The sequence below is a fragment of the Aspergillus aculeatus genome (assembly GCF_001890905.1).
Source record: "Aspergillus aculeatus ATCC 16872 unplaced genomic scaffold ASPACscaffold_19, whole genome shotgun sequence".
NCBI classification, from domain to species: domain Eukaryota; kingdom Fungi; phylum Ascomycota; class Eurotiomycetes; order Eurotiales; family Aspergillaceae; genus Aspergillus; species Aspergillus aculeatus.
Window position 1 is genome coordinate 541,389 of NW_017962994.1, and position 15,022 is coordinate 556,410.

The following is a 15,022-nucleotide window of genomic DNA, read 5'->3' on the forward strand; positions in this document are numbered from 1 at the left end:
TCTGATTCCTCCTCGGCAAAGTCAGCCAGTGCGTGGTTTTGTGGCATTTCCTTTCGCAAGAGACTGTCTGTTCATACATAAATATCATCGTTTAGTTCTACCATGTACGTCCTCAAGCTTGCCGGTATCATTCTCCTCGCAGCCTCCCGAGCCACAGCATGGGAAGTTCAAGGCTGGACTGGAGTCAAATGTGGGGGCAGCGAAATCTACGCCGAGGCCACGACAGGTACACAAGCCTGTGAGAACTTTGACACTACCCAAGAGCTTCATTCCGTCATGTTCACCTACGCCAAGAAGAATGTCGTGCCTCATCTCTTCTATGAGAAGGATTGCAAGGGAACCGTGTATGAGCCCAAAAGCGGTTATTGCTGGTATGAATCTGCCGACTATATCAAGTCCTACAAGATCGTAGCAGCCAGCTAGAGAACCCCTGTGAGGTTATGGCGGCCGATCCTCGAAACAATGCTACTAAGCAGGTGAGAACAGCATGAAGTTATTTGATCATCGCCTGTATTAATGAGTGATTACAGAGTTTTAAGTGCAAATTGCTGAACTCTCTGCTAAGCCCGCTCTCTCTGTTATGGTACGGATAGTATCTTGAAGACTCTTTTCCTGAAGAAAGGGGATATAAGGTTCATGCTCTAGGCAGAACACGACTGTTGTGGGAGGGGAGCACTGGCTGGAAACACTTGTCTAGAAAAGAGCTCGCGAAGAACGAGAATGAACAAAATTTTCCGGAGGACTTAGACTATATGCTATCAGAACAAGTCTCAGACATACAATCAGAGATGCGAATTGGAAATTATCAAGCCGCCCCTGAGTAAAATGGTATACTCACCTGGAACACAGAACGAGGCGTAGTGGTTCTCTACATGATCTATAGGCATGTAATCTTTCCATTTGCACATCTGTCACTCAAAGACTCAATTAGAAATATCACTTCTAAGGAAGGTATCATGATCGGGCGCTGTGTGTCAGGTCCCGAAGAGAGAAGGCCTATAGTTACTCAAACGGTGCCATTGAAGAGGGCTAATCTACAAAAGATTATTAATTGACAACCCACCTCTTGTAAGCCTGGATACAAGCTCTTTGACCATGGTTCGTCATCACTTCAAGGCGAATAACATGGTAATTGCAGTGGAAAACAAGGGACACCAAATCCAGTGGCTTACGATGCAGATATGACAGTTATGACATTCTGGCACCGGATTCTCTACCGGTAGAGAAAGATAATAAAGAGACAAGAGGCCGATTATTCATTGTTTTTGCTCTTTTGGCCACGAACAAATCTCATGATAGCTGGGCTAGTCAGGACCCTACTGTATAGACTTAGAGACTAGGCATTCTCGGTAACCACATAGGAAGCTAAGACATCGAGCTTACGTATGCTTTATACTCTGTACCGGGGAACTCCAAAGGGATTTCCGAGAAGCTAAGCTGCCTCTAGTCTCAAGCTGGGGCCGATCCGGTCTTCTTTAGCGCGATTTTAGAGTTCGGGTATCCAAGCTTGTCGACGGCCCTGAGGTCAGGTCGCTCACCACCAAGCTCAGTGGTTCTTAGCTAGATACTCAGATAGCCTCGTGTAGTCTTAATTCATCAGGTACCTCCACGTCCTGGACAAAGCTAATATAGAGGAGGAGCTTAGGCATACCAGCTTCGAGGGGGCCAGAAAAGTAAAAACATGTGATTATAGAAACTATCAGAATTATTATTGAAATTTTTGCTAATGCCAATGCTTTTAGTTTTAGGACAACTATCTCGGAGTCGATACAAACCTCGACTACTAGTCAACAAGACAACCAAGGGTAGTTTCCAATATTTAATCCATAGATGAATGTTTAGCCTTGAAAAATCCTGACATTCCTAATATAACAAGGAATTTAGAGATTGACCTTGATACTTACATAATCGGAATATAAACAGCTTTGATGTGGTCAGAAAAGGCTTCCGGGGGTCAAGAAGTAATCTAAATCTATTCTAAAAAATGCAGTGGTTCTCATAACTCAGAGATGGGCGGGCGATAAGGAACGATATCCTAAATCTTTGGTTGGCAACTCGCGTAAACCGCCTCGGATCACGTTGCTGGCCTCCGGGGCGCCAGGCGGGTAATAGAAAGACATAGGTTTTTCTGACCTTCTTATACTAAAAGAGAACTTAGATTGCATTGAATGAAATTCAAACAATTTGTCACAGTTGAACGAACCATATGCACTTTTGTTCTTCGGCTTGGTCCCCGTGGTACGAGGCTGTTGTCTATGAGGAGCAAATGTGATAAAAGAAGTTCCGCTGATGGATGACCCCTTAATGCTCATTGACAAGCACGTACCGATACCGGGCCTTGCCAGCTTCCATATCCTGAGTGGCCTGGTTGGCCTCCTTCATCGGCACCTCCTCGACCCACGATCGCACGTTCTTGCTCGCAGCGAGCTCCAGCATCTCTCGGATCTCCCCCGGCCCCGCCATCAGTGAGCCCCCGACTTTCAACCGGCGGAAGACCAGAGCTTCCGCGGGTATGGCCAGGGTGCCGTCCTCGGGCACACCGAGCTGATGGAAGCAGCCGTCTGTTTTCAGGAGAGAGAGGTAATCGCGAAGAGGCATCTACCACTTGATTAGCATCGCCACGAAGAGCATAAGACAAAGCAGTGCATACCTTCGAAGACGAGACGGTGGAAACAATCAGATCCAACGACCGCGCATGATTCTTCACCCAGTTCGGATCCTCCGCAGTAGCGACATAGACATCCGCCCCCAGCGCCAAAGCGTCCTCCCTTTTATCTCCGCGACGCGAGATCGCAATGACTCTTTCCGCGCCCAGCGCTTTGGCAAATTGAATCGCATAGTGCCCAATGCCACCAACCCCAATCACAGCCACTTTCTTCCCCGGTCCGCACCCGTTCTGCCGCAGCGGGGCGTACGCCGTGATGCCGGCGCAGAGCATCGGTGCCGCGAGCGCCGAGGGAATTGCATCGGGGACCTTGATCACGAAGTGCGAATGCGCGCGGTGGTAGAGTGCGTAGCCACCGTAGGATTTGGCCCCGTTCCAGTGCCGCGCATTGTAGGTCATGCCCAGCAGGCGCGGGCAGTAGGTCTCCCTACCGGACGAGCACTCCTCGCAGGGCCCGTCGCGGTTCAGGCAGGCGTCATTTTGGGCGCCGACGCCGACGCGGTCGCCAACTTGGATGTTGTTCTCGGCCTGTGAGCCGACGCGCACGGCGATGCCCACGATCTCGTGGCCCGCACAGCAGGGGTACATGGCTGGGCCCTGTAGGATTTATTCAGTTTGAAGTGGTCTACAGTGTCTTATGGTGGAGGCTGAAAGACTTACCCATCCGCTGCGGAGAGTGTGCAGGTCTGTTCCGCAGATTCCGCAATGGGTGATTTTGATGTCGACGTCGGTCTCTTCCCACGGTTTGGGATCGAACTCCTGCCATACCATCTTTCCTTCACTGGCTTCGGGACCGAGGCCCATCCAGCCTTCGAATTTGTACTCGGTCGTCATGGTGTTGGTTGAAAGTGTTGGTGTGTCGGGGCGATTAGGGCTCAGAACCGGGAAGCTGGGCTTAGAATCCAGGAGCATCATTCTTCGCCCGGATCAGCGTACGCTTTATAGCGCAGGTTTGAAGAGACCACAACCTGCTCGGTCGCAATATCGGATTGATTACAGCATCACAGTGCTCATACCTGACGCTATGGCGTTAGTCGGGCTCGGATAAGACCGTGTCCGAGCGAATACGATCCCGCGGAGTGATTCCCGTCGCTCTAGCGGATGCCGCTCCGTGAGCCAATACGGGGACCACGACTAATCATGATATTGACATCTCCGTATAATCAACCATCTCGGAAAGATTATGAGCGATGACAAGCAGGGCAGGTTGTGGAATCTTCGAAAGCCCTCCAATCATGTCTGTATGCATTCAAACCGCTCGTGGCTTGTATGCGACGAGGTATAAAGTTCTCCCGTCGTAGTCCAGATTCAATCCCAATTCCAGCTTCATTATTCCTAATCAATCACTCCTGAGCAATCACACACGGCCCCCTTTATCATGTCTTCTCTGAGCGCGCTACGAGCCGACCTCTTCGCGGCTCCCTCCATCCCCACCAATGCAACCTTACCCGATGGCTCGATTGGATACTGGCAACCGACGGTGGTGACCCTAATCTCCGGGCACTCCGAAGCCGTCCTCGTCGACACGCTCTTCACCCACGACCAAGGCGTGTCGCTGGGCGACTGGCTCGACGAGACCCTGAACGGCAAACGCCTGGCCACGATCTACATCACCCACGGGCACGGCGACCACTTCTTCAACCTGCAATACCTCACCCAGCGCTTCCCGGGGGTAGAGGTGGTCTCCACCCAAGCCTCCATCGACCACATGGCCACGCAGATCACCCCTGAATTCCATACCTTCTGGAATGACCTCTTCCCCGGCCAAATCGACACCGATTCCTTCCAGATCCTGGCCAAACCGCTGGAGAATAACAAGTTCACGTTGGAGGGCCATACCTTTGAAGCCGTGGATGTCGGACACTCGGACACCGACGAGACGACTTTCCTTCACATCCCGGACTTGGATATGGTCGTGGCCGGGGATATCGTGTACAATGACGTGCACATGTGGATGACGGAGTCGCCGGAGCAGCGGCAGCGCGATGCCTGGCTGCACTCGTTGCGCGTGCTGGAGCGGTTCGATCCCGCGGTGGTCGTGGCCTCGCACCATCGGCCGGGCGGGGTGGATGGCGCGTGGAATGTGCGTGCTTCGGTGAAGTACATTCAAACTTTCAGTCGTCTGGTTCAGAAGTCGAATAGTGCGAAGGAGCTTTTTGATAAGGTTGTGGCGGCGTATCCGGATCGAATCGGGAGGTTGGTTTTGTGGTTAGGGTGCAAGGCGGTCTTTCCGGATAATATTGGGGTATAATTGGGAGTGTATGGAAGGAATTAGTCGAAATGGATGGAGCTGGGGTTGAGATATCTGTGGTTCGAGTGGTGGGTCTCCCTCTATGTCATCAGAGTTTTTAGCTATAGTGCTCGTGTCATTCCTCAATTCACTCGTGCTCATTTGCATATAGTAAAGGCTAGTGCAGAAGGAGTTTCGAAGTTCACATCTTCATATACTTTCCCATAAGCAGTAAAGAAGTAGATAGAGACGACCATCATCCGCCTTTACGCTTGTATTTGTATCATAATACAAGCATCTATGTATAGAAGCACTTCAACAAAGTATAACACCAATGCTTCTGTCTTACCTAAGTCAAGTGCAGCTGGGCCGATAAAAGATTTAATTATCAATATCAAAAGGCTTCGAGTGTAATTAGAGAAAGAGTACGGCAGTGCTTTCTATCTATAATTCTACGTATTGCATCAACTAAAGCTCTGGCATAGAGACATGTTCATTGAGACAGCGTGCGAAGGTATGCAAAGTCCAAGAATTCATGGCATTTCAAATGCCTGCGGTATGAATGTGACCGATGCCAGTTGTATCTGTCATTCAAGTCCTTAAATCGGACGTGTATAACTAGCCTAAGACAAAGGCCAAAAGAGCACAAACTTCAATAACAACCTCAGTACTCTGCGCTGAATCTAAACGTCGAATCAATCTCCGAACAATACATCCACGGTGTTTCAAGCCTCCAAGGGGAAAGGGCTTGTTTGAGTCCAAGGCATGGGTTCAAAGACACTTGAACTCACTGTTCAGCAATTAGAATCCTTAGTGGAAAGCCCTCAGTCACCGAGGTTGTTTCCCGCCTGGTTATGCTTAGCCTTAGCTTGAACCTACTTCATAAGCGTGCCGATCTAAGCAGCCGTGTCTGCCCCAAGGAAACAGAAATGGGACTCCAGGCTTCCCCTGCGCCTCTTATCACATGTCTTACTTCCGTTCATACCTGTAGCTACGCGGAACTAGAGGAAGAAATGCTGGTCCACTGCAAACCATTAGGCTCAACAAAAACTGGTGTCCCAGGCTGTATTGCGTCTACTGTTTCCTCTGCGGGTAGGAAAAGTTTTTTCCTGCGAACATTACTAGTCAATTGTGATAAATCCAGCGGACCGGGATGCATTAAGTCCAGGCATACTCTGGCGTTTATTTGGCACCCTACCAAGTATGTATGCGAGTGTGTTCTGTACACCGGTTGCGGTATGTACATCAATGGTGGTTCACCAGGCAGGGTCGAGTAGCTTAAAGAGGCGGGTGGGATTCAAGTCGGGAGAATTACTATCACTCAGTAGTACGTAGCGTATCAGTTATCTAGTAGACTGACTAATGGACTGACTTATTGATTTAAATTTCCCCAAGATGCACAGCCCCTTCAGGCCGACAGTTCCCCGGCGTTCCGGCGGGTAATCCTCGAACGGCGCGCATTGGCCACCACTAGATAGATGTGCCCACAGGTTGACTTCAAGAAAACTCCCTACACAGACGCCGTAATATGGTTTGAGTGACGGTGATGGAGTATACATCGGGAACCGTAATTGCCAACGTAAGGTCGTGTAGACTGCAGCAGCGATATCGAGTGTTCTTTTCTTGCCCTAAGTGCAGGTAGCCGACAAGTTTGCCTGGAGGCCTGAGGGTCCTAGGGTCCTAGGGTCCTAGGGTCCTGGGTCGGAGTGGGGTCAGGGATTAAGTGCAGGTGGATAGAGGGCTTCATTGGTAATGAACGCTAGACTGGTACATGTAGGCCAGGTACGTAGTGTAGTTTAGCCTACCTGTAAGGCCAGATGTGCACGCTCCTAAATAGGTATTGTACTGGATCTCGGGCTCACTCCGGGCGGGGCCTAGCGGGGCCCGGGTGAGGCGCCGCATTTTCCGACAGCCAAGTCGCTTGGCAGTAAGGGGTTGGTTAGTTAGGTGTCTCGTGGGTTCGGCCCGGAGTCTGATCGATATACATGGTGGATGGGCCACAAACTCTCCTGTGCCTCGGCTTTCAAGTCCCATGAGGTGAGTCCACCTCACTCGAACCTTTTGTATGACAAGATCCAAGCCGCCAGGCACGCACATCATGGTCCAGCAAATCGTCGTTCTCCGCTAAGTCATGGTGATGGGGTTGAAGACGATTATATCTTCATTAATGGAGGATCATGATTGACTTGACCAGTGAACCCCCGGCGCACATTATTTCAGACCCCACAGCACATTAGAGTCTAGTTATTGCTTAGGCATCGCAGTTTGACATGACCGCCGGACCCTGCTGCCTTGAAAATCGCGCAGTATGGGTGGGTCCTTGCGCGGAGTTGACAACTCTTGACTACCTAGGACCGTTATAGCGTAGCACCGAGCCAGGGCGACCAACAAGAAGTCTCCAATCCAGAGCTAGAGAGCTGGAGTGAGACAAATCTAAGACATGAAGCAGCAATTATCATCCGAGGAAAATGCGGTATTAGCTTGCATTCGCCGGTGAGGGAGACTTTCGAGTCACTCTCGACACCTCTTGCCCGTCGAGAACAAACAAGGAAAATGCGTACAGAACAGCATAAAAGGCTCCGTTTACCCTCCCCGCTGTACTTCCGTGCTCTCCTTCCATTGCATCTCATTCTCACCCTCTGTTCAATCTCCCGCACTCTGCTCCATGTTGGTGTCTGAAGCACGCCTTGCTCGTTTTTGTTGTTTCACAATTTTGGGCACCTCCCTTTGCTGGCTCTATGTTGCTTATAAAGGCTTCGATCCTGACGTTAAATTTATTCTCTGGACTATCGTCGGCCCAGCCTTCTACGCCACCTTCGGATGGCAATGGCGTACAGTGGAGTGACGGGCAGCGGCTGCCTGATTACTGGTTTGCCTACGATCTCGATGACGCCGAAGCCTCGGCTGTCCCCGTCCTCGAGGCGGCTTACGAGCAAACCACCAACACGATCATCAATAAATTGGCCGTCCGTGAGCCCGTCCAGGTCTGTGAAAGCACCCTCTCCCGCATGGCCCAGTGCGCGACTATTGCAGGGGCTGTTTTCAGCTGGAGCGCGGCGATTGCAGGGGCGGCCTGGGCGTGGTCCCAACATAAAGATTGCAGCCTCCACTCTGGCACGATCGACGGCTGGCAGTACGAGTTCCATGCTACCGGGCGCAATTGCGACACCACCGCCCAGCAGAAGACCATCCAGGGTGCCATCTACCACTATCTTGCCGCGATCGAGGGCAACACTGTCTGCGGCACACAGTGTCTGTCACTAAAGCACGGAGGCAGCTATGCCGGCTACCTGAAGTTTGGCAAGGTAGGCGTCTTTGATTCCGGCGCCTACTGTGGCCCAACCCTACATTTCGAAAATTGTGCCTCGGGTGGTGTGAACAGCTTCTAAAGGGGTCTTTTTCCTTGTTCCCGTATGTTCATTAGAGCTGGAAGAGAATAATGGTGGTAAAAGGTGACAGAATGAGAGAGGAATTCAAGATGGTTGGTCTTGTGGGGGTCGGTCTGTTTTGGAGAGACTAGAAAGGGGCTGTGGTGGAGTTGTGTTCTCGATAGTGAAGGGTCCTTAGGGTCCAAATGTGACAATAGAGCATTCAGCGGTACTCTTTCTTGCACAAGCTTTTGGGAAAGCAAACTACTTCTCCAGTGGAGAGCACAGGACATAGTAGTCGAACTCTCAATGTAGGGTGAACCCTACATCATCACTACTGGGGTGTAGACACCCATTCCAGGCTGTTTGAACATCACGACCTGCTTCAAGTATTCGACATAAACTCCATAACTGTAGCATTTTGATGACAAGTCAATAATTCGACGGCGATAATAAAGTTCCTCTCCATAGTCCAGATCTAAGAATTGAAGCTCTACTTTGGAGTCATGTCGAATCAAGTAACATAGCAACAGCAGTATATAAGGGCAATCGGACCCTGAAAGTAAATCACCAAGGCTTCATTATCATGCAAAAAACAATGAGAACTCTTTCTATCTCCATGCAGCATTGCATGCTTATCAACCCAATCATTGGGTTACATCTCCGATACCAAGGATGACGTGATTCACCACCACCATGGCGCACCAGCAAGCGTAATTGCTATATAATCAACTTGCATAGACTAATATCTCTTCTCTCCAGAAACTTCTTACCGCACACATCACCATGGCGCCCAGTCCACCCCAGTCCACCCCCGAGGAAGCAGCCAAACAACCCACCGCCCAAATCAAAGATGAATCCCACGACGGCGCCCTGCAACTCCTTGCCGCCAACAGCAGCGCGACCAACCTCGACCAAGAAACCGCGCGACGACTTGTCCGCAAAATCGACCTCTACATCATGCCGCTAATCTGCATTGTCTACTTCCTGCAGTACCTCGACAAGATCGCCATCAGCTACGCCAGCGTCACGGGGCTGCGGGAATCGGCCCACCTGCACGGCAACCAGTACAACTGGGTCTCGAGCATCTTCTTCTTCGGACAGCTGGCGTTCAGCTTTCCCACCGTGCGGCTCCTGCAGGCCTTTCCTCTGGCGCGCTACGTCGCCGTCAATGTGATCCTCTGGGGCGCGATCCTCGCCTGCATGGCGGCGTGCCACTCGTTCGCGGCGCTGATGGTCTGCCGTACGTTCCTGGGGGTGGCCGAGGCGGCAATCGTGCCGGCGTGGGTGGTCTTCACCTCGCAATGGTACAGAAAGGAGGAGCAAGCGTTTCGGGTCGGGGTGTGGTTCGCCATGTGCGGGTTCGCGCAGATGTTCGGCGGGTACATTGCGTACGGGATCGCGGTGCATATCGGGGATAGTGCGGCGCTGCGCGGGTGGCAGATCATCTTCCTGGTGCTGGGTGGGTTCACTGTGCTCGTGGGTGCGGTGTTTCTCTTCCTTCTACCGGATTCGCCCGTCACGGCGCGGTTTCTGTCCCCCGCGGAGAAGGCGCTGCATGCGGAGCGGCTGCGTGGGAACGAGCAGGGCATCGGAAGTACAGTCTTCAAGAAAGCACAGGTCGTCGAGGCGCTGACAGATCCCCTGACCTGGTTGTATGCCTTCTGGGTGTTCGCGGCCAACGTGCCCAATTCGATTGCCACGAGTTTCGGGAATATCCTTGTGACCGGGATGGGGTATTCGTCGCGGCAGAGCTTGCTGCTGGTCACGCCCTTGGGGGCGTATGAGGTTGTGGTGTTGGTTGGGTTGACGTATCTCAGCATGAGAACGGAGCAGAGGCTGGTTTGGTGTATCATCGGGCACATACCGTCGATTGTGGGTGCGATCCTCATGGCCACGACGGAGAAGACCCCCGCGTTGATCGGGTACTATCTCTCCGGCGGCATTCCCATCGGATGGACGACGATCCTGGGTCTGACCAGTACGAACGTGGCCGGGTCGACCAAGAAGATCACCGTCTCGTGCATCCAGACCGTCGCCTACACGGTGGGCAATATCATCTCTCCGCAGACCTTCCAGGCCAAGGATGCACCGCGGTATCTCCCCGCCAAGATCTCCATCGTCGTGCTGTATGTGCTGATCACGCTGGATCTGTGTCTCATCCGGTGGGTGTCGGTGCGCGAGAATCGAAGGCGAGACGCAGAGAAGGAGGCCGCGGGCGAGACGTATGTTGTGCAGCAGAATCATGAGTTTATGGACTTGACAGATCGGGAGAACCGCGAATTCAGATATGCCATCTAGTCTGATATAGCCTGATGTCAGTTCGCAGTGTCACTTGGTCCTGATGAGTCTTGGGTGTGATATGCCAGAACATGGTTCTTGATCCCTGTGGACATGGCTATATGCACATCACTGATCTTGCTGTCTTTGTGATTACTTCTTCGCAATCTCTGGCAGGCTTCTGACTCAGCTGTCTCAGCTTTCATCGATATTCACTGCCTAACATGTTGAAAAACTGATTTCACGGAACGTTCTAGCCTGGCTGAAATACCCCGTATAGAATTAAAACTTTCTCCGAAGCTATTCGGGAAATAATCTGAATAGGTTTCCAGACGTGAGCTGACGCGCCTCTGCTGGACTACCTGTGAATAACTTCAAGATATCAAATCACGTGCAGCTAGGGTCACGTCTATATCTTCAGACCTACAGTTCAAGACTTTCTTCGTCTTTCCTTCTTCCTTCCTTCCTTCCTCCTTCCTTCATCCACTTCACACTATCTCTCATCCATACCCTCCCACTTTTCTCCATCTCACACGGTCTTTCATCCATCTCACACTATTTCCCATCCAACTCACATCATCAAACACACTCTTCTATCCACTGTGATCACCATCCGTGATTATGCATCTTTCCGAACTCCCTGCGGAGGTCCTCCTCAATATCGGGACACAGCTTGGGGATGATGGCCTGAGCCGACTCCTCCGTACCAACCGCTGGTTTCACAACTTCTTTGGGGATGAGATCTACAAGATGCACGTGCAGAGGACCAAGGGCATCGCGCTGCTCTGGGCCGCGAACCGTGGGGACGAGATGCTGGTGAGAACGTTCCTCGACTGTGGCGCCAACCCTAACGTGGGCTGGGGTCCCCGGGTCCCCGGCCAGGGAGACTGGGCGCTGCGTACCGCCGCGCGCTCCGACCTCTACTGGCGCCCGGATGGCAACCGCACCCACTTGACCCCCCTGACGTTGGCCGCGCAGAAAGGCTACCTGGACATTGTCAAGCTCCTGCTTGCGTACGGCGCCGACCCCGGCCGCCACAACCGCGAGCATCAGACCGCGTGCCTGGCAGCCATCACGGCGCTGATCGAGAAAGCCCACGACGGCCGCCAGTACCACAACGCGTGGGACCGGCTGTCCAACTTCAACCAGCCGCGCCGGCCGCTCGACCCGCAGCTGCTCGCCGTCGTCGACTTTCTCATCCACTTGCCCGACGCCATGTACGGCACCCACGGCTACCGCGTGCTGAACCTGGCGCTGCAGTGGCCCGACCAGGACCTGGCCGTCTACATGCTCCGCGACGAGCAGCTGCAGGCCTCGTTCTGTGAGCAGCCCGGCTCGCAGTTCGAGCACCTGCTCCGCCACGCCGCCCTCTACCACCGCGTCGCCTTCGTCGACCACCTGCTCGACGTGGCCTACGCCAACTTCCACGTCCACGAGTGGGGCCGCCTGGCCCTCATAGCCCGCGACGCGACCCAGGAATACTTCAGCCATGCTATGGGGCACTACTTCCTCATGTACAAGTATGTCGCCTTCTTTCTTTTTTTATGCGTCTGGATCTGTGTCTGGGTGTATGTGTCCTGGTGGTGGCTGTGATGGTGAGGGACTTTCGGGAGCCTGCGAGTTGACTGAACTGACTTTCGTTCCGGCCAGCTTTCACCCCACCAGCGCCGTCTGATTTTGCACAGTGATGACACAGGAGAACACAGCCTGGGTTGAACTCTCATCTGGATTGTAGGAAAAGACAATCTCAGGTTGGACTGTTATCATCTCGTCGGGCAGCCTGGTTCTCGATGTGTCTTTCAGTAAGGAAGGTATGTTTGGCAAGCCCACACGCCTTGACATGATGACATGAAGGCGGAAGCTGACTCGACCTCGCTACTGGTCACTAGGACGAAGACACTTGAAAACCTTCTATTCCATGGGACGACAGGAAAACACAACCACGGTTGGACTGTTGTCACCCCATTGACCTGATTCTTAGTTTGTCTTTCAGTCAGTATGGTATGTTCGACAAGTATATCCCCCCGAGAGATGATGACATGAAGGTGTAGCTAACTCGGTCTTGCCACTTAGTACTAGGAGGAAAAACTCGAAAAGCCTTCTATTCCACGAGACGACAGGGAAACACAACCTCGGTTGGACTGTTGTCACCTCATCGTCGAGCTGGTTCTCGCTGCTGGAGGGATACAGAGATTGCTGAACGTGATTTTGCTTTAATACTTGATTGATGTTTTTGATATTCTTGAGATTGATTCGTGTTCTTGAGATTCCTGAGATTGGTTTATGTTTTGAAAAATGACTTGAAATGTGTTCATGAATTATGAAAAGGGGTGGAAAATTATCATATCACCAGAAGGAGGTGTTCCAGAATGTGAATATCAGGGAAATGAAGCTTGTGTTTTTCTACTTGTGCGTGCGATTCTGCATATCTAGCTTTTGCGTAAACGGTGCAGACATAAGCAATTGCTGGTACTGGTTTTGTAGATGTTGTAAGCGGTGCACTGAGAATTATATAGTAGTTATTTTCTACATGCTGGGTATAAAAAGATTGGTGTAAATGTTGTCTTTGTCAACTATGTACTCTTATATAGAGAGGCTAGGCATGTGCGGTCCAGCACACTGGCAGCTGGCGGCATAAGAGATGCGGACATCGCAGTATTCCCCCAGAAATTAGTTTCCCAGTGTACTGCTTTAGCATGTTCTAGGTGTTTGAGCATATTCGTATATAATCTTGATACGCATAGCCTTACCTTTATTATGTGCGAACCTTTATTCTTTTCTGTTGTCACAAATTGCTTGATACGACGTCGACTGCATGACTGGAACCATAAGACGATCCAGAAAGCAAGGTAAAGAGCTAATCGAAGCTAAGCCCTCACTTTACTGGCCGTATTACAGTGTTATCTACTATACTGAACCTTGAACACCGATATTCTTGTTGCTTGTCATGACAACAAGGCCATGTGATTTCAGGGGAACAGCGGAATACTGGCCTGGACTACATTTATTTGCAAGCTCAAGAGAAAACAACAAGAAATCTAAAATCGGGTGGGGAAGGAACAGAAGTACTGCAGCTGTTGGACATAGGCCCAGACTTGATCAGTGGGCTAGCTAGATGCAAGGAAAAGGGAGGGCAAGGTGCGCAGCCGAAGCCGGTGTAAATCAACCCCGACGCGTCTCCCTGGCCGATTTATATCAACTCCGAGGCAGCAGCACCACCATAACCTACATTCTACCACGTGTCATCGTTTACACACAGAACGACAATGGATTTAACAGCAGAAGCTAACTTAAACCATCACCCACGAATAGTATATACACGCATTCCCCAAAACCACCCCGATCTAAGCAACAGTAACCGTCTGATTCAAAACCTCCAAGTAAGGGGCCGCGGACGCCTGCATCATGCAACGTTAGCATTCTGATCAGTTGAAATCTATCATCAGAAAAAGAATGCTTACCCCGACCAAAGTAGCATGCGCCACCCCGATGACCGCCTGGCCCGCCGCCGCCGACGCGGGCACTGTGACGGTGAAGTTCTCGTACGGCGGCAGGTAGTATTCGTGGTAGACGGGGTTGAAGGCGCCGTTGTAGAGGATGGTCCCCATGTATTCGTCGGCCGCGTAGCAGTTGCCGCTGGCGCAGGACTGGAAGCCGATGGCGACGGCCATTTCTTGGGAGCCAGTGATGGTGTTCTACCGCTGTTAGGTTTGCGTATCGGGGGGAGGGGGTAGAGGGGGATTAAGGGGAAGAGGAACGTACCGGCCGCTGAACTTGGACGGTGAGGCTCTGTCCTGGCTGAACGGTCTGGCCGGCCTTGGGGAGGCCGATGGCGGCGTTCTGGGCCAGGGCGGTGCCTAGGAAGGCGGCTGCTGCGGCGAAGGTCTTCATTGCGATGGGTGAAGGGATGGAAGAGGGGTTAAGGTAGTTGTTTCTGATGATGATGGTGATGGGTTGGATTGCAGCGGCAGCAATGTTGTGGTAAATACACCCAGCTTTATAGGACTGGTCATGACAGCATCGCTGAGATGCAGAGCCCTGCGATGGCGGCCTGATACCGAAATAGATCAGCTTGAGACATCGGATGGATACAGATGCGTTGTCATTGGTGGTGTTTGGGAGATGGAGACTAGTGGACGTCGATCAGTGAGCTACTGGACCCTTGTGGGAAAGTGAGATGGATCGCTGGTGGCTGCAGCCCCGCGGGAAGGCATCAGAGGTTAGGGGGCAATGCGGAGGCCTCCCGGTAGTTCCGGGAGGCTTGAGCTTGTTTTCTCGGTTTGTTCAATACAACTTCTTTTGTGTTGGCTCTTGTTGTTAAATCAGACAGGCATCAATGGACTGACTGGAACTATTGATCTAAACTGCAAGTCAAAAGGATGGATTCAAGAAGCTATAGAGAGTGTTTTAGGAGCTAGCACTAACTAGCTAGTGCAACGCTGTTAACATGAAAACGGGTCGTCCTTATGTGGATGATGT

At 51.7% G+C, this 15,022-nt stretch overlaps 7 protein-coding genes across 7 annotated transcripts; 5 read left to right on the forward strand and 2 right to left on the reverse strand.

Moving 5' to 3' along the window:
- Window positions 1–102: 102 nt before the first annotated feature.
- ASPACDRAFT_64234 (uncharacterized protein) lies at window positions 103–423 on the forward strand (the record flags this gene model as incomplete). Its single annotated transcript, XM_020203981.1, has 1 exon — window positions 103–423. One exon carries the CDS (start codon window positions 103–105, stop codon window positions 421–423), a length of 321 nt encoding a protein of 106 aa, XP_020052097.1.
- Window positions 424–2,301: 1,878 nt separating this feature from the next.
- ASPACDRAFT_55039 (NAD(P)-dependent alcohol dehydrogenase) lies at window positions 2,302–3,499 on the reverse strand (the record flags this gene model as incomplete). The annotated part of the gene is made up of 3 exons (XM_020202947.1): window positions 2,302–2,598; window positions 2,651–3,262; window positions 3,326–3,499. The coding sequence occupies 3 exons, from the start codon at window positions 3,497–3,499 to the stop codon at window positions 2,302–2,304; spliced, it is 1,083 nt and encodes a 360-aa protein (XP_020052098.1).
- Window positions 3,500–4,043: 544 nt separating this feature from the next.
- On the forward strand, window positions 4,044–4,916 carry ASPACDRAFT_64236 (MBL fold metallo-hydrolase; the record flags this gene model as incomplete). Its single annotated transcript, XM_020203982.1, has 1 exon — window positions 4,044–4,916. One exon carries the CDS (start codon window positions 4,044–4,046, stop codon window positions 4,914–4,916), a length of 873 nt encoding a protein of 290 aa, XP_020052099.1.
- A 2,717-nt stretch (window positions 4,917–7,633) lies between these two features.
- Window positions 7,634–8,284, forward strand: ASPACDRAFT_47651 (uncharacterized protein; the record flags this gene model as incomplete). Its single annotated transcript, XM_020201994.1, has 1 exon — window positions 7,634–8,284. The coding sequence occupies one exon, from the start codon at window positions 7,634–7,636 to the stop codon at window positions 8,282–8,284; it is 651 nt and encodes a 216-aa protein (XP_020052100.1).
- Window positions 8,285–9,049: 765 nt separating this feature from the next.
- On the forward strand, window positions 9,050–10,564 carry ASPACDRAFT_47652 (allantoate permease family MFS transporter; the record flags this gene model as incomplete). The annotated part of the gene is made up of 1 exon (XM_020201995.1): window positions 9,050–10,564. One exon carries the CDS (start codon window positions 9,050–9,052, stop codon window positions 10,562–10,564), a length of 1,515 nt encoding a protein of 504 aa, XP_020052101.1.
- Window positions 10,565–11,164: 600 nt separating this feature from the next.
- ASPACDRAFT_47653 (ankyrin repeat domain-containing protein) lies at window positions 11,165–12,136 on the forward strand (the record flags this gene model as incomplete). The annotated part of the gene is made up of 1 exon (XM_020201996.1): window positions 11,165–12,136. One exon carries the CDS (start codon window positions 11,165–11,167, stop codon window positions 12,134–12,136), a length of 972 nt encoding a protein of 323 aa, XP_020052102.1.
- A 1,641-nt stretch (window positions 12,137–13,777) lies between these two features.
- Window positions 13,778–14,911, reverse strand: ASPACDRAFT_1891584 (uncharacterized protein). Its single transcript, XM_020198630.1, has 4 exons — window positions 14,890–14,911; window positions 14,306–14,836; window positions 14,005–14,238; window positions 13,778–13,941 (listed from the first exon to the last, which is right to left on the reverse strand). Exons 2-4 carry the CDS (start codon window positions 14,432–14,434, stop codon window positions 13,888–13,890), a joined length of 417 nt encoding a protein of 138 aa, XP_020052103.1. The 5' UTR covers window positions 14,435–14,836; window positions 14,890–14,911; the 3' UTR covers window positions 13,778–13,887.
- Window positions 14,912–15,022: the final 111 nt, after the last annotated feature.